The sequence below is a fragment of the Epinephelus lanceolatus genome, chromosome 6 (assembly GCF_041903045.1).
Source record: "Epinephelus lanceolatus isolate andai-2023 chromosome 6, ASM4190304v1, whole genome shotgun sequence".
Classification (NCBI taxonomy): Eukaryota; Metazoa; Chordata; class Actinopteri; order Perciformes; family Serranidae; genus Epinephelus; species Epinephelus lanceolatus.
Window position 1 is genome coordinate 6,809,530 of NC_135739.1, and position 24,131 is coordinate 6,833,660.

Here is a 24,131-nt window from a genome sequence, read left to right on the forward strand (position 1 = left end):
TTAGCTAGCTGCAAACTACCTTCAGTTGATACAATCCAAGACTTGAGAGCGAGCGGGAAGACCACAGAAGCTAATGTGCCGACTGTATTTATACTGCTACAGCCTCAGAGGGCGTGTTTGTATCAGGGATAGCTCCGTTACGTAACGCGGCTATGATTTAAGGCCCGCCCACTAAATCCAGAAAATTGAAACCTAGAAACACAGTTTGTGAAGCCTAGCTCCACAGTTCCATTGTAAATGGTTGAAAGGCTTTCTTACACATTTTGAGGAATACTTTTATGACCTATTTAATGTGTTTAGAAGAAAATAGCAGAATTTGCTTTACACGGACTTAACTGCTGGACTTCTCATGAACCTGAGTTATGGAGTAGACAGATGCAAATACTTTTGAAACTGGCTCTTCATGACCAGAGAAATCGGAGTAAAAGGGGCTGTGGTGCTCTTTTGCGCAGAAGTAGAAGAACTACAACTACCAGAATGCATTGCGCCGCACCATTCCCTCTTCAACACAGGAAACAAAATGGCGGCCGGCTGGAAACAAGCGATTTAGAATTAACAGCTAAAAGGTAAGATAAAATATGTTTGTGAAAACATTTTAGGCGAGGAATAGGCGACATAGTAACAGAAATTTGGCTTATATTTGATCAGCACTGCTTAGTTTGACAGTTTGAACTCAGTATTTTCCGTAGATGTAAAATAATACCGGTATTTTCTGCCTGCATTGACATAGGAAGCTATATGGCACCCTTGCACTACAGCCAAACATTAAAATATGTTTCTTAACACATTTTAAGCGAGAACTTGGCAAAGTAGTATCAGAAATGTGGTTTATATTTGATCAGTACTGATTAGTTTTACAGTTAACCCTTTGAAACCTGAGCGAATTGGCTTGATTTTATTTTTCAGAAACATGGCAAGAAGGCAATGAGAAATTTACAAAAATTGCTCAAACATTGACAAGATAATAAAAACTTTTAAGAAGTAAATGTAGTAACCAAGAAATTACCCAAAAATAAGCCAAACAAAAAATAAATTAAAAGAAACAAGAAATTGCCTGAAAATAAGCCAAACAAACAAAAGAAAGCCAACAAGAAATTACCCAGAAATAAGCCAAACAAACAAAAAAAAAAACAAGAAATGACCTAAAAATAGACAAAGAAGAAAGATTAAAAAACCAAACAAATAAGAAAATTACCCGGAAGTAAGCAATAAAGAAAAGCAAAAAGCCAAAAACCCCATAAAAATTACCTTACAAAAATTGCTAAAAATTAAATTGAATAATATTGAAAATATATATTTTCTGTAATGTAGCCTAATTTTAAATATTTATTTAGAAATTGACATTTTCCTCTTTTTTTTGATAATTTTCTAATAACACTTTTCTAATAATGCTCATTGCCTTTTCCACTATGTTTTCTATAGAAATCAAACCAATTTATTTTAGGTTTTGGTGAGTTTTGATGTTTAAATGCTTGCAAAAGGAACCTGAATGCACCACAAGAAAACAGATGTTGAACCAGGTTGAAAGGGATTAAGTCTGAGATAGAGGGGCGCTCTCTTTGGAACTTTAACCTCACATCCAACCTAAAAATTAGTGTCAAGCTTTTTGTTGTCCTCCGACATGTTGATGGTGAACACTGAATTTTTTTAAATTCCGAGAATGCAGAAAAGTTGTCTGCTAATAGTGTGGTTGTACACGAACATTACCTATTTGTTTGCAGTGTTCAGACTTTCACATACAATCTGACAACACAAGTTCCTCTTAGTACTTTTTTGTTGTATTTCGTTCGAGAGTTGTTGGATTTTAGATGTGCTTCTGGTTTCAGAGTAATTTTCACAAATCCATGACATGTTGTTTAATAGTTTTGGCAATTTGAGAGGTGACATTTCAGATTTCTGAGACTGATTTGAGGAATTTTAAGGAATAGTTCACCCAAAAATCAGATAAACATAGAGGGATGCATCTATTCATGGACGAGAGACTCGCTTTCGTAACAGCACAAGATATAAATATTAATGCTGTCCTCCTCAGCTGAATTGTAACGTAAGCTAGCTCAGGAGAGCTAGCAGTAGATGCACGCAGCCTCCTGTGCAATGATTGGATTGGTGGGTGTAGTTTGATAGAGAGAAAATAGTTCCTACATGAAACTGGGTATTTATGCCTTTGTATTTTTACTTTGGGCTGAACTGTCCATTTAATGTTGGGAATGCTTGACCTTTGTCCTCCACATTGAGGTTCTCATTGTGCAGAGCTCTCATTTTATATGAAGACAAATTTATAATTATAATCAGTAAATCAGTTGCAAGCTTTTTGTGGGAGAATAAAATAAAAACAATTCAGCAACAGTCTTACTCTGTAAAAGTGCATCCCCTGTCTAAATAATTTGCAGCAGTCAGTAACAACACACGCACATCCTTTTGTTTTTGGTAGGTTTATAAAAAGGAAATACACAACATCATAAACACATATTGTTTATCTGGTGTGACATAATGGACAAGTGACTTTTTGCAACACATATTTTTCAAGTAGTTTAAAGAAGATGCAAGAGAGGAAAATCAACAGCACTTAGATCCTGTGTTGAGTATCATATGGCACAAGTCTGTTCAAAATCGAGGAAGGGAATAACAGGAAAATTCTGTTAAGTATATTATAAACAGTATGCTACAAAAGCTTGTACTAACAAAGACCACATAAACCTGAGAAATGTCATAGGTAAAGCAAGGCAGAGTCTATTACTGGGAGTATTTGAACTAAAAGCGCTGTGTTAAGTATTAAAAAGCAGAATGGAATCCCACTGTGAAATATTCACCATCGTCCCCATCCCCCTTTATCTTCACATTTCTAACTTATGTATATGATTTACTTAAAATATTACGTTTCTACAAAATGTACATTCTGTCGCTGATATTCATGGTTAAACCCATAAAACTGTACATATCTGTTTTCATTGCTAACAGTGATTGTAACGGTCAAAAGTGACAACACTGAGGCCGCAGGCGGACCAACGAGCTTAACAAGATTATGACTGATAAAAACATTACGTCAAAACTAAACAAAAAAGCCCTTAGAAATGTCTTCCTTAACAATGTGTCTATTGAAATTGATAAACCCAGAACTTCTAAGCTGGCTCAGAGCTTGGGATACAAATGGTTTTGATTAGAACTGCAGGGAGACCAGTGAGAGGCAGCGTAGGGCTCGCTAAGACACAAAAGTACGTCATGCCACAAAGCAGCTGATGATCCTGCAGAACGCTCGTGGAAAAGGTGATCACAACTGTCAGAATACAATATGATCCCTACATGATACTGACAACGTTCAAGCAAAGAAAAATGTCTGTCGAGCATTGTGTGAACAAAATGGAATGCACTGACACTAGCATTCTTCAGGCAGGCGGATATACCCATACTTGAGGCATACATGTGAAAAGTGTGAACGGCTATACAACAGCACAGACGAGAGAGCATCCAAATTCTCTCGTTGAGCATGGGGAAGAACATCTGATGGATTTTTCAGTATACCAACCCTTCCTTATTAACTGGAAATTCAACAAGAATAAAAACATTATATAAGAAGAAACATTCTCCATCTTTGGGGATCCAAAACCAGGATCAAAAGATTTCATCTCCGTAAAAAAACGTGTCCACGTGTGCACGTGTGCTATGCAATGTAAACACTACAGGGATTCTTTTCCTTTGGGATTTCATAAAGTCAAATGGCGTCTTGCTAGACTTGAACAGCTTTTTGTTCACTGATGAGAGGATGAGGTAATGTGTCAGCAATGCACGGCACACTTTCTCCACTCTGGAAATCGGGGTGAAGTTGTAACATCAGTTCAGTCCCTCGAGGTGGAGTCTAGAGTAACATGTAGCCCCTGCATGCCCCATGAGTCAGTGTCCATGCGCTGGCTCCTTCAGGGCTTATTGCTCATGGGTCTGGCAGGGACAGGGCTTCCCTGGCTCCTCTTACACTTTGCCTTGTTTCAGCCTCTCTATGTGATGGCATAACTTCAGTGCAGGACCCAGTTTCAGACCCATGTACTTCATGATCATGTCGCTCCGTAGCAGCATCAGAGCTTTTCCATCGATCTCCTGTGGAAGCAGAGAATGGGACTCATTATATTCTATATCCTTTTTAGCTTAAAGGAACAGTGTGTAAGATTCAGGGGATTTAGTGGCATCTAGTGGCGAGAATTGTAGACTGCAACTAGCTGTTACTTCTGGTGGTTAGAATTCCTTTTAGTGTTGATTGTTTTAGTGATTTTTACCATAAGCTTAATTATCCACAGAGGTCTCTTCCTCCTCAAAACAAACAGACTGATTTAAACTGGTAAAAACATTGAATAAAACAGCTTTACTGTAAAAATCAGTGTTTTTGCGACACTGTTCGGCATGTTGGAGACGGGCCGCTAGCCTAGCACTTGCTAATGTGTGCCCACCTTTTTTCTCTGATATCTTAAGATCCAGACGTTCAGGAGTTTTTTATCGGAGCTGAATTAACCACACAACAATCGGACCTGGTGACTGTTTCCAGTAAAAACACTGAATAAATCAGTTTCACTTAAAAATATTTTTCCAGTGCTCTAATTGCAGAGGGGCTGCTAAATACAGAGCCACAGTTTGGTTTATCCATTCTGGACTACTGAAACACAGCGGAGCAACACGGTGATCTCCGTGGATGAGGACCCGCTCCCTTTGCAGTTATAAATGGCTCATTCTCAGATAACGAAAGCACAACAATTATTATTTTCAGGCGATGACACATTAAGAAAACATACTTTTATTATATTCCATTTTGGTCAATATATCCCCTAAATCCTGGAGCCTGAACCTTCGACACAAAGAGCAGCATGGTACTGTTCCATTTTTTTTAATAGTTAAAGTGAACTTACATGTTTTCTAAACAGTTCAGCATGTGGAGCTAACGCTGTGGGGTCAGCATCCCTCACAAACTGCATCACCTCTTCAATGGACCAGGAGGAGGGGTTTTTACTGGGCAGCTGCTGACTCTCCCGCTCAGACCCCAGTGCTTCAGGCCCTGTGGTGGAGCTGGCTGCTACCAAAGCAGAAAAGACACACTGAGCATGTGAGGCAGCAGAAGTGAGCATTTACAAATGTGCACCTCCACAGATTGTTACTGTACCTTCTACTCGTCTGAGAGGCTGTGAGGAGCTGAGCTCTGCGGGGTTGGAGGAGTGGCGGCGCATGGCTGTACCGTTGCCGGGATGGTAGAGGCTGCTGGCCTGAGAGTGGTACTCAGAGGTACTGCGCACTGTTTGGGGTCGAGGGTTCATGGAGTTGGAGGCTGAGTCCATGTAGCGCTGCTCCTTTATTAGGCCATTCTCTTCATGGGGCAGAGTCTCTGCTGGAGAGAGAAAAACACAACTGACATTCAAGTGTCATTCTTTAAAGCTTCTATAACACACTGTCAGTGAATGTGGCCCTGAAAAAAACATTAACATAAGCCTCTTTTACACTGCCTGCTCAAGGGAGGAATGTTGCGCCGTTTTTCCACCTTGGTGTTCTGTATAAAAGATACCAACGGCATTGTTGTCTTGCCTTTAAGTCAGCAGCAAAGGTAGTAACAACTCCGAATCTACGTCTGTGTAAAAAGTGTGAGCCACCAGGACAAAACAGGTGTGACGTTTTGAGGACGTTATGTGTGCGACCCACCACAAGGAGATTTAGAAAGTGGGTAGCAGCAGTTAGCAGCTAACTCAAAGAAGAACAGCAATCAACTAGAATTACGGAGGCATCTAGTTGCATGCCTCCATGCACCAGTCAAGTTTCTCTTACAGTTTACATCCATGTCTGTGAAAACATAGATGCCTCACACACATTTTGCCTTCACAAGGATAGGCTGGATGGACAGACAACCTGAAAAGAAGCTGCTAACCTCCTAGCAGAGGAAAAGATCAACTGCCATAACAGAGATGGTAAATGATTGTCATTGGCATGTTATTGTGTAGGAAGCGCTGCCTGATGTGTATGTTATGTCACACTAGATGTCGACAGAGCTGAGTTGAATGTCACACCAGACACGCCTGTTTTGCTTTCGTAATGTTGTAAAAAAGAAAAGGTGCCGTAATGAGGGGTTGTTATGGCAGTATCACGGAATTGCTGTGTAAAAAAGGCTGGAGACAACATTTAAGTTCAGGAAGAAAAAAATTTAGTGGTGGTTTCCGCTGCTTTGCCTTCATGCGTAGGAACGTACTTACGGTGGTCATGAAAGTCTGCTATAGTATGCTATCAGTATAAAGAATGTTACAGGTTTAAAACATCTGCAAATTGAGCTGTACCTTCTGAAGGGTGAGCTTCTGTACGTAAATGTTTAGGTGACAGAGGGGCTGCATACGGTGGGGAGACTCCAGAGAGACTCCGTTTACTCCCCCGAGCCAGAGATGGAGCGTCCAATGCCTCCTCTTTCACTGTAACACACAAACAAAGACGGACTGTATGACTAACAATTGACAAAGTTACCGCCTGTTTTTGTCTCAGTTTTTGTTTCTCTTAAGAACTATGATCTGACGAGGTTTTCCCCGACAGAGGAAGTGATGTTCCCTGAATGCATTGTTTACCGGACTTGGTCCTGTCATAAGCAGTGTAGTGGCTGAACGGCTGGCTGCTGAACAGGTTGTCACATTGCAGGTGACGACACATCGTCTCCAAGAACCGCAGCACAAAGGAAGCACTGGAGGCTGACGGTAGTTTGACCACACGAACTCCACCATCTGTTCTCACTGGGATGAAGGACAACATGATTTATTGGTCTTTCTGTCACAAAAAAAGTCCGCCTGCTTGTGCAGCCATCTAATATACCAATCGTTCTACTACTTCAGTTATTATTTCAAGTTGTCAAGTTGTCTGTGTGTGTCTACCTCTGACCACCTCCCCTCCTCCTGAGTGAGTCTGCAAAGCACTGAGCAGGACTTTAGGCTGGTATGCACAATCTATACATGACTGGACCACCTGCTGGAGCACAGCGTTCACTGGCCCCGGGCCAAAGTGGTCTGGCAGATGCTGCATCTGCTTCCTGTCCAGGTGGGGACCACAGTTTCCATGCTTGTTCACATAGACACACACTGGAACAACACAAGACACACAGTGAGCAAATGAGACGTTCTAATGATAGCTTTCATTCAATAGCTAATTATAGGAAGCTAACGAACATTAATCCGTACCTGTTGAAACCACAGAGTTGAGGCTGGGAGGGCTCTCCTGTGGAACCTGGATGCTGGGCAGCTGTGCTGGGTTTTGGAGAATCTTGGACTTCCTCTGAAAAAATACACATTAATTTACAGACGCACTTAAACGTGAGGAATGTGGCAGTAAAAAGTCTTCCCCTGATGTTTAAATATCTCAGTCTAACTGTGTTCAGCAGGGTCTCACCTTGCTTCCAGGCTTGGGGCCTCTCTTCTTGTGGGGCCGGGGTACGAGCTGTGTGTTCTCAGGTACTGTTCCGTTTTGGGCAGCAGCTGCTTCTGCTACGGCTTTGAGCAGAGCGATGGTCTCACTCTTGGGCCGACGACCTCTTACCCCCTTCCTGACAGGCAAAGGGGGCAGAGGGTTGGGTAGTCTGTACGGGGACTGCATGGAGCGCCTGCTGGGCTTGGAGGGAGACGCAGGGAGAATCTGCAGGTTCTTTGGAAGGGTAACTGTAATGAAAACATGAAACAGAGCAGTTGATATGGAGGGAGATGATAATAGAAACTGAGTTACCACACTAGAAGGCAAAAACAATCTTTGTGTACAGAGTCTGCTGCAGGTACAGACAGCTAATGGAGATGCTACATGAGTGGAAACTATAGTTGCACAGAGTTCAAGGAAACACAGTAGAGAGTAATATAAGTACCTGGTTGAATGTGTGAGTACTGAATATGACAGGTTTGAGTCACAGGTTAATTGAGGATGCCACAGTGACGCCAGCGGCTAGTTAACTTGTGATGAAATCAGTGTTTCCGATTTTACCAGAAATTTTACAACAGTATTCTCACTGTTAACATTAGATCTTTAGATCTCTTTAGATTTTACCCTCACTGTGAACAAAACGAATGCTGAGAAAATTAGGTTATTATCTTTAACAAAAAACACAACAGGCACTTTTGCTTTTTACTGACACCAAATATTCCAACACTGTCTTATCTGTCAAGAGAGGTGAAATCTGACCCCTGCTACTCTTTACAACAAGCACTTCAGTTTATAGCTGTAGCGTCCATCCTTTGACAAAGTATTGATAATATGCTTAGTATTGTACAAACTGTACAAATGACAGTGGGTGATGATATGCAACAATTGACTTAATGGGTTAAAGTTCTTTTATTTAAAAAAAGCAACAGCGGTGTGGGCAGTGGGCAAGTAGTATAGTTGGTGTGCACTTGGTGTATGACCAAACACTACTAGGTAAACCTAACATGATATAGAAAAAGAAAGAAATGTAGTTTTGTTACTACATTTACGGTGGCCTGTTGGCTCCACAGATTTTGGACGGACTACGAAGACATGTCACAAGAGAGAAGATTATAATGAAGAATGGTTTGCAGCTTCATTGTAGAGTCTCTCCTGGCTAATTACAGAGACAAATTTTGTCTCTTGACCCAGTGACCACCACAGCGCAATCACTGTGCTGCTGTTGGCTGCGTGGGGGGACGCTCTGGTGCCAATCTGGGTTTGGACAGGGGCATGACATTACTGGAAATAACAGGGGAAGTGCTCCAATTCATGTTATACTCATCCAATTAGTCTAATATCTGGCATGACTATGCATTTATCTGATGGTTATTAACTTCATAAGTAGTATTAATCCATATTATAACACCAGCTAATTAGTAGCAAAGCCTATTGCACTGGTTATTGCTATGGCTTCATATAATCCTGTCCCTAATTTGTAAAGAATGACAACAACACTTATAAAGATATCCAATGCATTTTCTGCTGGCTAATTAACATTCTAGAAAACTATTCTGGAAATTTTATAGGCTAGCTGATGGGCTAGCAAAATAAATAATGTGCCATATTTATCATTTTCCTCCTTTATACACAAAATTTAGCTTTGTAAATGTATAGAATTTCAAAGATTAATATATCACACATCTGCAGCAAAGACATATCAAACTACATAAATCATACAGAACAGTATCAAAGACAAGTCTTCAACGCACATAACATCCCCAGACTTAAGAGGAATCACCGTTTCCGTTTCAGCTTTTTATTACAAATGTGTGTACTGTGAATGCGGAGTGTCTCTATATATAACAGCAGTGCCTATGCCCGAGAGCAGAGACAGAGTAAAAGCGTAACTCACACTGACGTGCTGAAAGGGAAAACATTTGTGCCAAAACATACCCACACAAAGCAACAGCAACATTTACTCAGGTAGTAAATATTTTTGTGTTTCTGTATGTACTGATTCCCTGACAGTTTCCACGCTCAGAGAATCAAATATTAAATTGACCTCTAAAGCGCAGCATAAGCTCAAAACAAAGCCCACACTGACGGAGGAGTCAGAGAAGGCAGACCGATCAGGATTAGATGGCGGGGGAGTAGAGAGACAGGGGTGGTAGGCAAAGAGTGTGTGTTCTTTTCATATCCCTGCTGAACCTTACATGAGCAGGTACAAGTACATTGAAAAAACAGCAGCCTTTTGTAGACTTGTCATGTTCGTGTATTCATACTGAACTGTCATGGTATGGAGGTCATGCAGAATACATGGTATGTAAATTGCTGCGTGTGGAACTTGAGGTTCACAAGCACAGGTTTTGTCTGGACACATTTAGCCATGTGCCGTTAGCAACATGCCCTGAGGTTAGTACAACAAGTTGAGTGGCACGCGAGTCAGTCACACTATGGCAGCATATAAAATAAAAACAGGTCTTTATAAAATATAAAATGTAGAGTTGTGTAGTTATTCGCAGACACAAACAAAGGAAACACCCCTGTTTCTGAAATGCCAGAGAAATGTCCTTGTTTTTTCACATTTTAAATGTAATAAAACTAACATAATTTAGGCTTTTGGTTTTTTGTACAAAGCAGGAATTATGGTATGGCTGAAATGGTTATGTTGTAGCTTTTGTTGCTTCTTGTTTTTGTCTAGTTCCACATTGGGGGTGACGTCGGTGTAAATGAGATGACACATCTGACTGATGTAACCTAACGTCATTTAGCAGATGCAACATACCGCTGTTTTTTTATCCACCACTCTCTCACCATCGTCCTCATAATTCACAGCAAAACCTAAGTGGCTCCAAACACGGGACCTGTAGGTTGTCGGGGTTATTTCTGCTCTGGTAATGGCGATACTAACCACTGAACAACAAGCTTGCTTAGCGTAGCATCCCAGTGTGTCTCACTGGTGTTGAATGGTTTGATATGTAGGTGGGAGAGCAGACAGCATGTTGCCTGTTACATCCTGTAGGCTGCCTTCTTGAGCGCAATGACACTGAGAACATCATATTTAACACAATTTAAACTATATATTTTATTTGTCAAATCTAATGGGATAGTTCAACATATTGTTCAATTTGTAAAGTGTACCGTAATTACAGCCTTGTACCGAACGGTTCAGTACAAATACGTTTATTGTTACACCCCTACTAGGATGATAAATGTGACCTGTTGCCTTTTGGAAAAGTGTTTGTTCAGGGTAATTCAGAAGTGTTTCAAATGTTCCTTATTTTTAGAATGAAAATAGTTTACCAAAGTTGCCAGTGATCAAGTTATCATTGTTAGATCAAGTTAGATCATGTTACCTCAGTCTCTGGCAAGATTAATTTGTCTGTTTTTGATACTTGCACTGTTGTCTGTACAAAATAATGAAAAGGAACATATGCCTATGCATTTGTTTTTCAGCTGTATCAAACTTGCAACAAACCGTGACCCATGTTTACTGTTACTCTCACAGCTGTTTGTAAGTTTCTCGTGTGTTTTGTCGTTCATAATCTCCATCCAGTCTTCACACAAACATGGCTGAGCAAAAGTCCGAGACTTGACTGAGCAGCTTTTGTGTAAACACATTTTTCCATGTAAACAGGTATGATGCAGAGAACATCAATCCCCCTCCTTAATCTCTCTCCTCTAACTTGTTATTCTGCCTGTTTCGACCTCCCCACCCAAGCCCCACTGAAACACCGTGAGACACAAACACACTGACAGGACTCCACAGTCTATCTGCAGAGTTTCACATGCAATACACAGTGCGTCTCCTGCGACTGCTGGCTCAGTGCTGGTGACACTCCCGCTTTTGAATGTAGCCCCAGTTTATCAAGAGGACCATGATTAAGGCACCACATTTAACTTGTTACTAAGCAACCAAACTTTCTTTAAAGTGCAGCCACTGTGGGAACTCAAGAGCACTGGAGAAAGGAAACCCATGTTGTGTGTGAAAATACACAACATGGAAAAGAGCTTAGAAAAGTTTTACTCAACCAGGACAGTTTCTGAGGAAGGCTGGGCTCGACTGATTTTTTTTGATTCAACGACAAATGTTAATTTTAATACAGCATCATTAAAAGTTTACTGAAAGTGTAGTTAAAATGTAAAGATGCTGTCACTTGAACAACTACCAACACAGCTGCAGAATCGTCACAACCCTCTGTACAGTCTCTGAAACCCCGACCACATCATTATTCATTCACTGTAAATCTGTGTTTATGCCCTTCAGATTCAGAAACATTTCCATTGCTTCTTTGCATATGACGTCATACATCAGTGCGCTGTCCAGATGGAGAGCAGACAACTGGAGGCAAAGACTACCAGCACTGCACATGGTCTATGATTTATGCTGTCGACGGCTGTTCCAATTGCTAAAATTGGGAAAAAACAGGCCAATTTACCTCCCGAAAATAGTAGGACATTAAGGGGAGAAATTAAAAAAAAAACCTCACTGAGTAACAGTGGCAGATGTGGATCAAAAACCTCCGTCTTCAGTCTGGAGGAGCAGAGTCAACTGATGTAAAACATTAACATTAAAGCATTGTGTTTAACATGCCTCATGTTGGATGCAATTGACCCTTCGCTAAGTCCCGCCCCCACACACAGACTGGCCAATCATAACGTAGCATTAGACTAGGGTCCGACAACAACACAGCTGTGCTCCATCATTTCAGATTTCCTTTATTTTCAGGCTGGTTTTGTGGATTTGGAACAAACCCTGAAAAGTGTAGGGTTAGCTAGCTAGCTACTGAAGATATAGCCTACTGAATGTATACACATGCTGCTTTTGCTTTTTAATGATTGTAACCATGAAACAAAGACCGACCCTGCTGTACAGGAACCAGTGAAGGGAAGCAGGGAAACTTTGCTGATATTGAACCAGCTGTGTGTCATCGCAGTGTGCACAGATGAACGTTGTTTGACTTCCTCCGACCTCCCTGTGGCAGCGGAGGTCCAGGTGCTGGCAGCAGCACAGGGGTGAAGCCAAACACCGTCCATCTGCACACACTTTGATGCCACACAGCTGGTTCAATATCAGCAAAGTTTCCCTTTATATTCATTGTCTTGTGTGGCGATCAGCAGTGATGAGGTGGTTCACTTTTACACTGTGATCTGTAGCCTATAGTTCGGCTTTAGCTTCTAACTATCTTTGTCTTTTTAACCTGTTGTTGCTGCTGAGTCAGTTTGACATCCTGGATATATCCTTCAAACACAGACTGTAGACCCCTCTGTCTGCTTCTCTCTGGAATCACTGTTTTATTTCTCCAAAAATATGAGTTGCAGTTAGTTACAGTGTGGGCTCCATGCTTACTGCGACAGCTTGTCGGACCATCACAAAAGGGCGAGGCTTAGCAAAAGGTCAATTACTACATGCTGTGACAATGACCCAGATTTTTGATAATGTGAATGGCTGGCCTAGCAGGTAGAAAATAGCAGCTAAAGTTAGCTTGTAACATTGGCCTGGCAGCGGTGCATCCACGCACAGAGCTGACATATAAAAGACAGTTTTCTCAAACATATTTACTCAGCTGGCCAAACTAAGACATTAGTCGTTTCAGTCTTGGATCCAACCACACACAAAATAGTTACAGTTCACTGAACTCGTGTACGGTTTCATCAGCTCACCGTGTAACGTTAGTCGTGTTAGAAGGTCTGGAGGATGAGGTCATTTGTAACAACGTTCAGGTCCACAAATCAGTCAAGTTGTGGGAAAAATTACTTCTCTTAACTTTGTATGGATCAATTCCAACAAAAGTTTACAAGCTCTGACGATACCTGCTATCTGCAGGTTCGTCCAACCCTTTTCTGTACTCACGTGTCTCTATATCCAGTTCACACAGTGTATGGATTTATTACTTCCTGCCCTCCGTCTGAATTTTGTGCGTCATAATAGTCACATGATTGCAAAGCTATTAGACCTCCTCTGGCAGATGTGTAAGTATGGTGTTATTAGATCGCACGTAGATAATGAGGCAGAGTTCAAGCTTTCTTTTCCTGTGTGTCCAGCACCTGCTAAAGATTAGACTGTGTATATTTAACGCTGCCAGACTAAGAAACAAGACCAGATGATTCATGATAACTGTGTTTATATTATTCTGGCTGTGGGTGTCATTTACCAACTGTGGGGGGGAAACACCGCATTTACATGCGCATAAAGGAAATATTGATCACAAACAACAGCATCTGCTTCATGTCTCATTTTGTGTGCAGACTTGCTGCCACCTAGAGGGCGACACTTACCACTGTTGCCTGGTGGCTGGAGGCTGTGCTTAGTGAGGGAGCACCAGCCCACAGGGAAGATGTCCCGGGAGTCAAACTTGCACCAGTAATCAAAGGCACCCCGCCACCCGTCGAACATGATGAAGACCTCATCGCCCTTCACTTCCCCGATGGTGGCAGGGCAGATGAGGTAAGGGTTCTTCTTGTCCACAGCCTCCAGCTTCATGCCTGGCTTAAAGTTGTTCTGGGAGGGCCGAGGAGGCTCCTGAAAATGTTCAACATTCTCATTAAAAATGCAAACCAATAAGATGGCGGGATACTTTTTGTGTGGCAAATGTTTTGAAAGCCTTTTGAAGCAACACAAACCTTTTTAAAGGCTGTGCTCGGCGCCATCTCGGCTCCATTTAGGGTTCTCAACAGAAACATGGGCCATGAGGAGGCGTTCATCCGAAATCCTGAGGGGGGAATTTGAATATTAGAAACAAATGTCAAATAAGAGAATTCATACCTTATTCACACACCTTGTGCTTGTGTTGCTATCCTTTTCTTTCAGGTGTTATTCTCACAAAAGTTAGACTTATACAGACCAAAGTGGATAAAAGAAAAGACATATAAAAGTTAGTGGGATCAAATCAGTAATTCAAATGATTAAGTCATTAGTACTAGCAAAAAAACAAAACAAATAAATAAATTATATTTATGTGACAGGTAGAGTGTAATTATAACTCTTTATAGTTCTACTTTTCACTGGAGGAAATTTTCTCCCATTTCATGTCATGTTGTGCAACTTTACAATGGTTTATAGCAATAATTTTTGCCATAACAAATCGACATTGTACTGTATTTTTCAGGAAACTTAAATTCATTTTTTTTCTTGATTGAGCTTCAAATAAAAATATTTGACCCAACAGAATCATTATATTTATTAGCTGGGGACAGTTTTCATCCAGGACGCCTAATGAAATATATAAAGGTGTTAGTTCATAAGAAATGTTGAGAGGCCCCAGCCAGCCTTGGATACCAGTCCAGAAACCTGCAAGGTGTTTTTCTTGACCTAGTGACCACTATCTTTTGTCATTATCTTTAACTTTTCAGTAGGGCCATAATGGTACATGTATTTGTGTCGAACCGTTCGGTACGCGACTTTCGGTTCGGCACGACCCTGTACCGAATTATTGGGCGCAGGATATTATTTTATTTTATTTTGTTTTATTTTAATTCCATTTTTGCGAGCCGAACCATTTAAAATATCTAGTTTCCCGACGGACATAATTGAGTGACGGACCGAGTCCGACCGTAAATCTCCGCTTTCACTTTGTGCAGCGCATTCTCGCATTTTGACAACATGGCAAGTGAGCCTGACGAACCTGAAGACCCACCCGCAAACCTTAAGTCCTCCGTTTGGGAACACTTTGGTTTCAGGGTAAAATACAAAGATGGAAATAAACAAGTTGACAAGACAAAAGCAGTGTGCTGACACTGCAGAACAGCGGTCGGGTATGTACTTGGAAACACATCTAACATGCTAACGCATCTAAAGCGACATCACCCGAGTTTGAACGTTAACCGGCACGACTAGAAAAAGCAATCTGGTGCAAACTACGATATCGTCGTCGTTTAAAAAGAGAGCGTTTCCCTGACCATCGCGCTAAAGAAATAACCAACGCCATTGGAGTTGAGTAAAATTGTTTAAGCTGCACTTTAGATATAAGCATGTTTTGTTTACTGCACTTTAACAAAGTGGGAAAGCTAAGTAAGTTCCTAGTAAAACTGAATCTGAGCAGGCTTTAAAGCTGACCAGCTGCACTATACTTTTTATTTTAATTGAGTAAAACTGTTAAAGCAGAAATGTATATTTATATTTTTCATTCAAAAAATGTGTTAAAAAAACAGCAGGATTTTATTTTTCACTTTTATATTTCTATTTTCATTCAAACAATGTGAAAAAGCAGGATTTTATATATATTTGTTTCATTCAAAAATTGTGTAAAAAGAGTTAACTGCTGTGGTGGTATGTTTTAATAAGGTTACCAATAAGTAAAAGATATTTAATAGTTGTCTATTTTTTTCATTACTGTACCGAAAAAAGAAAAAAAAAAACGAACCGTGACTTGTGTACCGAGTTACATACCGAACCAAGATTTTTGTGTACCGTTACACCCCTACTTTTCAGATTTCTATTAACTCTACCAAAGTCAAATCGAATGAATTTCAGCTGTGAGACAGTTTAAAGGAATACCATGTACTCCAAATGACCATATGTAGATCATTCTTACCCTGTGTTATGTTGAATTCATGGAGAAAACTGTTTTTCTTGCGTGCCTCTACGGTGAACAAATAATCCAATAATGGAGAAAATTCTTGAATTGAAGTCATAGGGGTCCACATTTAACACCAGTAAAACTACATCAAAACATCTGGTCATACAGCTGGATAAATGAGACTTGGATTATACTGTGAACGAGTTGTGTGAGAGTTTGTAAACAAATGTTTAGATTTAGCTCATCAAGAATTTTCTCAGTTTTTGGATTCTTCGTTCTCCGTAGAGACATGAGAAAAACAGTTTTCTTCATGAAACAGTCATTTCGCGGGTGAAGTATTAGTATTTCTGTACACATCTATACCTACATACAACTTTATGTTCAAGATGTATTACAACAACATGAACAAAACATTTCTAAACTTTGTTACCTTCAGGTTCTTTCAAAGAATCCGAATAAAAATCATCATAATAACTGATGTCTGTAGGGAAACTCCCTTTCACTTCCACATCAGACTGAGAAACATTTTCTACAGCATCGTCTAACAATTATTTTAATTTCAGTTTCGAGTCTACCATTTTTTCTTACTTGTCGCACAAGTTCTGGCACTTCATCACACAAGAGCAAAGCTAGATTAAGACTTTTTCCTTAACTGTCTTGAAATGATTGTAATGAACAACAACAACGTGCTTCTCTCCCATCTGTCCCGACTGTCTTACCCAGTGGTGGCTGCAGCATGTCTCCATTCTTCTCACAGGTGCCAATTGGCTGGATATCAGAGGAGTCTACCAGCCTCCAGAAGTCGTTGCTGTTGTCACTTCCATCCAGACGGAGACGCAGACGAACTCCGGTTAAACCCATCACGGTTGCGATACAAACTGAGGTGGAGTTACGTGGATCGTGCGCTTCAAGCTTCATTCCCACTTTGAAGTCATTGGAGGGTGGGACTCGAGCCTGCACACATTGGGGAAATGAAAGTGCCGATACTGTAAACACTGCTCAAGTACACTGCACACAAATCATTATTTAATCAACTCACTGCTCCAGCCTGGTTTAGATAATGTCATCAGTCTGTTTACTATGTGTGAGAGCATTCAGTTAAATGTTATGAAAACTGTGCAGGAGAAATAAGTTATATGCCTCTTTGTGGTGGTATACTCTTGTGAGGGCAGTGTTGCATTCAAAGTTGTAAATATAAAACATTTGAGTGATGGACAAAACCAGTTTTGGCAGCATTTTAAGCCCAGTTCAGACAAATGATGTACTACGAGACTAAACCGTTGTAGAACGTGGCAGAGAAAAGTTGCAGCAGTGTGAACTAGCCAGTCTGAGCTCGACTCAAGCCGGCTGATGGTGTCACCTGCAACTCAGATGGTCAAATCAGCAGCTACACACTATATTCAGCCACAAAATCACCCTGAAAAGCTGCAAATCAGAACAGAATTACAGAGAGTTGTTGCATAGAGATGATACACCATCTCATCTAGTTGCATTGGTGTGAATCGGCAGGTTTTTAGAACGTTGCTGAACGGCGCATTGCAAGAAGTTGCCTATTTCAAGTTGTCTCATTGTGAATCTGTGGTCTGAGCTGGGCTTTACAGAACCGTTGTTGCCCCAGTAAAGTCTTACAGGACAGACTTTAAGCTGTCAACTTAAAGCTTCTCAGATTTGTCAACAGTGATGACAGAACAACCAGTTTCAGTTTGGACTATAAATCTGGCTGTGCAAAGCAGACCTTTCAGAAGAAAAACAAACAGAGAGATAAAATAACCCAGTACCAAGTAATAAGTCAAATGATGCCTGCGTCAGATCCGTTTGTACCCAGATCTAGGGAAAAACAACTATTTGTATGGTTTCGCTCTCAGCCAATCACAGCAAACATTCCTCAATTTAATGTAACGTGGGACTGTTCCACAACCGCAGCAGCTACAACCCATAAATCTGTGATGTATGGCAATGTTACATGCCTGTGGCATCTGGTGACATTTTATACGACTGAATGCTTCCATTGACATGATGGGTATCGAATGAGGAGAAAGAACAGGCTATCAAATGAAGTGCTCTGTTCATATCTGTCTCACTTTAACGGTACTGGTATTTTGATTTGTTTAAACGATAGTTTTATCCAAGTCTACAGTTATGCAAATTTTTACCCAGTTATTTAAAATTTACTTAAATTTAAATTTAAGTCTAAGATTAGGTTTGTCTTCATGCAACTGGCCATGATAAATATAAAACAGTTTAGAAATCCAGGAGGACGTACCTGACGAAAACATCCCGGTGGAGCCGGTGTAGAAGACGTTTCTTTCAGATAGTCGTCCCAGCTGAAAGCATCTGAACAAAATAAGAGAATATTTTGACTGCAACAAATGCTGTTAAATGCAACCTATTTCAAACTATTTACAAAAGCTTACAGATAAAAGAACCCAGTAAATGCTTGAGCAAAACATCACAATATCACCTGTTAGCTATGACCTGAATTTGGAGGTTATACTATTAGAGTGAACCAAAGTTCTTGTCCCTTTCCAAGTCCATTTCTGGTCCAATATCTGCAGCTGGTTCTCTCATAGCTCAGGATGAGGATAGATCTCAATAACATGTCTGAACTTTTTAGAAAGTCTGTTTTTGTGCTAAATCGGGTTGGCATAATATCAAATATCAGACAAAAAGAGAATGGAAAGACATGCAAATGATTTAAGAGGGGCTGAATTATTAATCATACCTGTATTAATAACATGATTCCATATTTCATTTTTAAGTATCACGATAATACCGCTATATCGCAACACCCCTAGTGCCAAAGCTAGTAATATGTGAAGTATACACTGAAAGAGTGAATTAGGTTCTCTACAACAAAGGCATGTAATTTAAAAAAGTTAATGTAACACCGTAAAATAACTACAGGGCTCCTACAACAACTTTAACACTTAACACAGCTCTTCTTGCGTTCACAGATCAAGGCAAACACCACCACAGAGTATCAAATAAAAAGTTCACCTTTAGTTGTTGTAGGGGGTGTACCTGTTAGTGGAACCATTCTTCCTGGTTTCTCTTTTTTGCTGTCTTTCTGATCTAAAAACGACAAGAATTTTTATTTAAATGGACAGAAATAAAGAACAATAAAAGTAACATGCAGATAAGGGATTTATCTGTGTAACTCCCTCTTCCCAAAGATCTTATCATGTCCGGTAGGTCAAGCTCCTGTTTCGAACTTTGTCCAACAATTTTTGAACATTTTCTCATGTGAAAAAAAAAAGATAATTTCCTTGTAATAACTTTTCTCAAGCGTACTTTAATACAAGCCAGGAATAATAGCTTGAAAACTTGTGCTAAATATGGATTTCTGAGGGAGTTAATGTCAAATTTGAATAAAATACTAAAATGTGCACCCATTTGTGAAATACTGTTCTGAAGCATTGAGAGAGTCATCACAGCCGATGACACAAAAAAATATCTTATTAACAGCTCTGAAACACTTTCAGTAACCTGCAGTCATTATGACACAAATGAAGCTGTATGCTGTCACATCACAAAGCCCCTACAGTCCCATTGTGTACCCACACAGGTGTTTCCACTTAATGCGCCTGATTAGAGCACTTCTCAAGAAAAAAGCAACTTTCAAAGTCATGGACACAGTCTTTATCAAACAAGTTCAAATGACGTTTCCTTACCTTTTAGCGGAGTTTTTCCCATGGTGACTGATGACCAATGGTGACACTTCCACGACAACGACCAATGGTGACCAGGTATGCTTCTGTGCCGGTGTAGTTTTGTTCTAAAAATACAAATAGGAGAAAGTATTTAATATGAAACGCAGCACACACAGTTCCAAGCATTAGTTCATTCATATCAGGTGCATCAAAATTACAACATCATTCACAAGCCTGACAACAAATACAAGTGTTGATGTTCGATGCATGTGACATTTGAGGAATTGGGTAGAAATCAGCACTGTTTGTACATTAGTGCAGCTGCTTGCAGTGAAACACGCAGACACCAGCTGGCTGCCTTTTAAAATAGTCAGTGTACCATCCTCATAACCGTATAATGGGAATCAACAGGCTGAGCTATGTTTCAAGCAGTTAGAGTTCGGGATGTGAGTGATTAGTCGAGTAGATGATTAGATGTTGCTGCCCTATGTAGTGGCACCAAAAAATATGAGTCGGTTAAACTTATTTTTTAAATTGTTGCTATTTCATGTATTCACCCAGTGAAAATGCTGTTGTAATAATCAGGCATGTTTCCTTAGGATTTATTTTCCTAAAGAATATTGTTTTCCATATTTAACTTTTATGAGTTGTTGTCATGTGATGTGCAATATTCATAATGCATAGTGCAAAGTTAGACATATTTCACTGGCATTTAAAATACAATTTGGTTACTTAAAAATGTGATTAACAGTTTTAAATGACTCTTATCATTTTCGCAACATATTTTGGGACAATGTTTAACCTTAGAGATTACATTTTGTCTGTTTTCTGAGTCTTACATTTAGACTAGCCGACCTGTCAAGGTTTAAACTTCTGTTGAAACATCAGTGAAATTAGTCACTGGGAACATCCCTAGTTACAGTACATACTAGGACTGCAACTATTGATTGTTTTCACAATTCATCTCTCAATTATTATCACTTTGTAAATTAAATATTTAATAAAAACAGCAGTAAATCATGTAATTTTTAGGGGCTAAAGATGATGCCTTTAAATTGCTTTATAATCTGACAATACCCAACAATAGTGGTGTTGAATCAAACTATAATTTGATTTAGTCTGGAAGCAAAAAGAGAAGTATCACTGAAAATAACCTCCTGCAGGGAACACAAGGGGGAAAATTACATGGTGCTGTTGTTAGCAAAGGGAAATTTGACTTTTTTTTTCTGTAAATAAAATAAATCAGAACTTCTGTCATGCACAGACGTGAGGTATTTCAGTAATGAACACTCCCACAGAGACAGGAAGCCTGGGACAGGGTGGGTTTTTTCAAGTTCATCACTGTAATGACGGGCCTGTGGTGTACTGGGACAACCCATGTGACAGACACTGTGTTTGATTTTGTGAAGGCAGTGTGCACTTTCCCCCAGCATGTCACCTTCAAACTTCATAAAGGAGACACTGATGAATTAGCTTCACTGAGTTAGGGTGTGAAAAATTAATTATGTCAGGATAAACCCCTTGAGATGTGTCTTCTCATTCTTCAGAGGGTCCCAAACACTCACCAAACAAGTGGGAAAACAGGACACAAAAATATATATATAAAACACAACAAAGACAAAGACAACAAACTGAAAACAAGACAAGAAGAACAAAAGAAAACAAGAATAAAGGAGTGTAGTTAGGTAAGAAGACAATATAAATAGCCGTCTCACATCTTGTGGTGACAAATTAAGAAAACAGGACTGCGTGTCGTCAAAGTCAAGTGGCTGATAACAGTAAAAACAGGCTAACTCAACATTAACGGTCACATGAGCGATTTTACAGCGTTATTACTGTTATAATGAAGCTAACGTCACCGTTTTATTGGCCGTATTAACGTCACATTTATGAATTTGGTTATTAGCTAACGTCACAATACCTTACATGTTAACTTAACAAAAATTTCCCCCTGATATCGAAGCCCAATTAACGTTATTTGCCCACTTTCCAGTGTTTTTCCTCCCCCCCCGTAGCTAACCCTACCTATCAACGTTAACTGTTAGCTGGCTGCTTATGTCACCTCACATCAAATGTTAACTTAGCTAGGAACAGCTAGCTAAATGTCGAGATAGCTAAAACGTTTATTTACTTTATATATAACGTAGCGCTGAAAACCGATTTTATTTTAAGTACTGCATATTAGCTCCCGGGACGCCGTAGCTAATGTGTAACACAAACGTTATTCGCTTCCAGGTGATAGTCTGGGCCCAATGTTGACAACCACTGCTGGCTAATAACTAGGTTGGCTAACCTTAGCGTTAACGTTAACCCTCTGAGAGCAGTTTCTCACATATTAACAAGGAGAATTACACATAACCCGGGTCGTGTAGCTTCGTCTGACGTTCTCCTGAAACTCCGTATTATCTAGTCTGAAGAAAAAACTTACAAGTGCCGTGTTTTTCCGAGTGAAGATCCACACACTTCTCCCTAATCGTCAGCTGCCATTTTTTCACGAATGTAGTGTATGCGGGTTACACGCATGTAATTTATGCCAAAGACAGTATTGTGTTGGGAGCACGTACACGGAGAGCGGTGAGACGGGCTGGATGAGCAGAACAGGAGGCCAATTAACTCTCATGGTACTCACACGTCCAGCCAATCAGGCCACGATTTACTGTTTCAACCAATCAGCGTCTGTAATACTCGGTTTGTAATTTGGGACTCCAGAAAGTAAGAAGAGTGACCCATCTTGACTTTCTTCGCTCTCTACAAGGTCTTTCTGATGTATCTCCTGCTGTGGCTCAAAACGGATCAAAAAATCATGTTATCTGAATTCCAATAAAGACACACTGAAACTTAGATGATGATTAAACTACTCGAGAACAAAGGCTGCCATTTCAAAAAGTAATGTAAAGGAGAAAAATACGATTAAATAATTAATACCATCGTTTATTTACCAAATAACAAAGACTAGAGTGTGTAATTACACAAACATAGGCTGTGACCTATTTAAATTATTAAATAAAATAACACAAAACTGTTGGAATATTAAATCACAAACTGATTTCAATATTTTGGGAATTCAGGGTAGAATTATCGGGGGGAAAAATAAATAAAAAAACGCAGACTTAATAAAAAACAGTGGAGTTTTTTGGGGGGGCATTTCTTTGTGTGGCACCAGGACAGGGTGTTGATTAAATAAGAAGTACCGTCATCACAACAGCAGAGCATGACTCAGAGTCATTGTCCCATGTCAGTTTCAGACTCGTGTGTTTTCCCCCACCCACATTTTTCCTCTAAAATCTAGATTATTCTCATCATATCAAACGGAAGTCGCCAGGTGCCAATATTGAAGCAGGTTTCAGCTAATGTGGGAAACTCCAGAAGAAGCTTACAGAAATAACGTGTAGGTAACGTTCAATAAAAGTGACTGTAATGGGGACAAACACGGCCCTAATATCTGTTTTACTTTACAGTTATTGTAATCTGAAAATATATTTTGAAGCTTTCCTCTGTGATTTCAGTCAGATTTATAATCTGAAGCATTTTCATGAATTAAACTACCAAATAGTATGAAAAATACTTTAAAATAGCTCCAACTCAACCAACTACAAAATTCATCAGTAATAACATTTCATTAATTTTCTATTTAGGTCAGATTTATTATTTTATAAAACATTTTTTATTTATATTCCATTTATATCATTATTTGTAATTTAATATTTTAAAAATATTTCTATTGAAATATATGTACTGTAATATTGACCTATTAAAAATGAAACAAATATTGTATATACAGTACAGGCCAAAAGTTTGGATACACCTTCTCATTCAATGCGTTTTCTTTATTTTCATGACTATTTAAATTGTAGATTCTCACTGAAGGCATCAAAACTATGAATGAACACATGTGGAGTTATGTACTTAACAAAAAAAGGTGAAATAACTGGAAACATGTTTTAAATTCTAGTTTCTTCAAAATAGCCACCCTTTGCTCTGATTACTGCTTTGCACACTCTTGGCATTCTCTCCATGAGCTTCAAGAGGTAGTCACCTGAAATGGTTTTCCAACAGTCTTGAAGGAGTTCCCAGAGGTGTTTAGCACTTGTTGGCCCCTTTGCCTTCACTCTGCGGTCCAGCTCACCCCAAACCATCTCGATTGGGTTCAGGTCCGGTGACTGTGGAGGCCAGGTCATCTGCCGCAGCACTCCATCACTCTCCTTCTTGGTCAAATAGCCCTTACACAGCCTGGAGGTGTGTTTGGGGTCATTGTCCTGTTGAAAAATAAATGATTGTCCAACTAAACGCAAACCGGATGGGATGGCATGTCGCTGCAGGATGCTGTGGTAGCCATGCTGGTTCAGTGTGCCTTCAATTTTGAATAAATCCCCAACAGTGTCACCAGCAAAACACCCCCACACCATCACACCTCCTCCTCCATGCTTCACAGTGGGAACCAGGCATGTGGAATCCATCCGTTCACCTTTTCTGCATCTCACAAAGACACGGCGGTTGGAGCCAAAGATCTCAAATTTGGACTCATCAGACCAAAGCACAGATTTCCACTGGTCTAATGTCCATTCCTTGTGTTTCT

General features: G+C 39.9%; 1 protein-coding gene across 5 annotated transcripts; it reads right to left on the reverse strand.

The window, feature by feature from the left end:
- Positions 1-2,416: 2,416 nt before the first annotated feature.
- LOC117254277 (sex comb on midleg-like protein 2) lies at positions 2,417-22,116 on the reverse strand. 5 transcript variants are annotated; one of them, XM_078168551.1, is made up of 15 exons: positions 21,984-22,116; positions 19,577-19,680; positions 18,927-18,977; positions 18,169-18,239; positions 16,625-16,859; positions 14,011-14,099; positions 13,666-13,909; positions 7,387-7,652; positions 7,179-7,272; positions 6,876-7,079; positions 6,576-6,737; positions 6,297-6,425; positions 5,141-5,362; positions 4,890-5,053; positions 2,417-4,089 (listed from the first exon to the last, which is right to left on the reverse strand). In XM_078168551.1, exons 2-15 carry the CDS (start codon positions 19,596-19,598, stop codon positions 3,964-3,966), a joined length of 2,079 nt encoding a protein of 692 aa, XP_078024677.1. In that variant the 5' UTR covers positions 19,599-19,680; positions 21,984-22,116; the 3' UTR covers positions 2,417-3,963. The 5 variants fall into 5 exon arrangements, with proteins under 5 accessions (XP_078024677.1, XP_078024676.1, XP_078024675.1 ...); XM_078168550.1 differs by having other exon boundaries at positions 4,890-5,050; positions 5,141-5,359; positions 18,903-18,977; XM_078168549.1 differs by having other exon boundaries at positions 5,141-5,359; positions 18,903-18,977.
- Between the last annotated feature and the right edge of the window lie 2,015 nt (positions 22,117-24,131).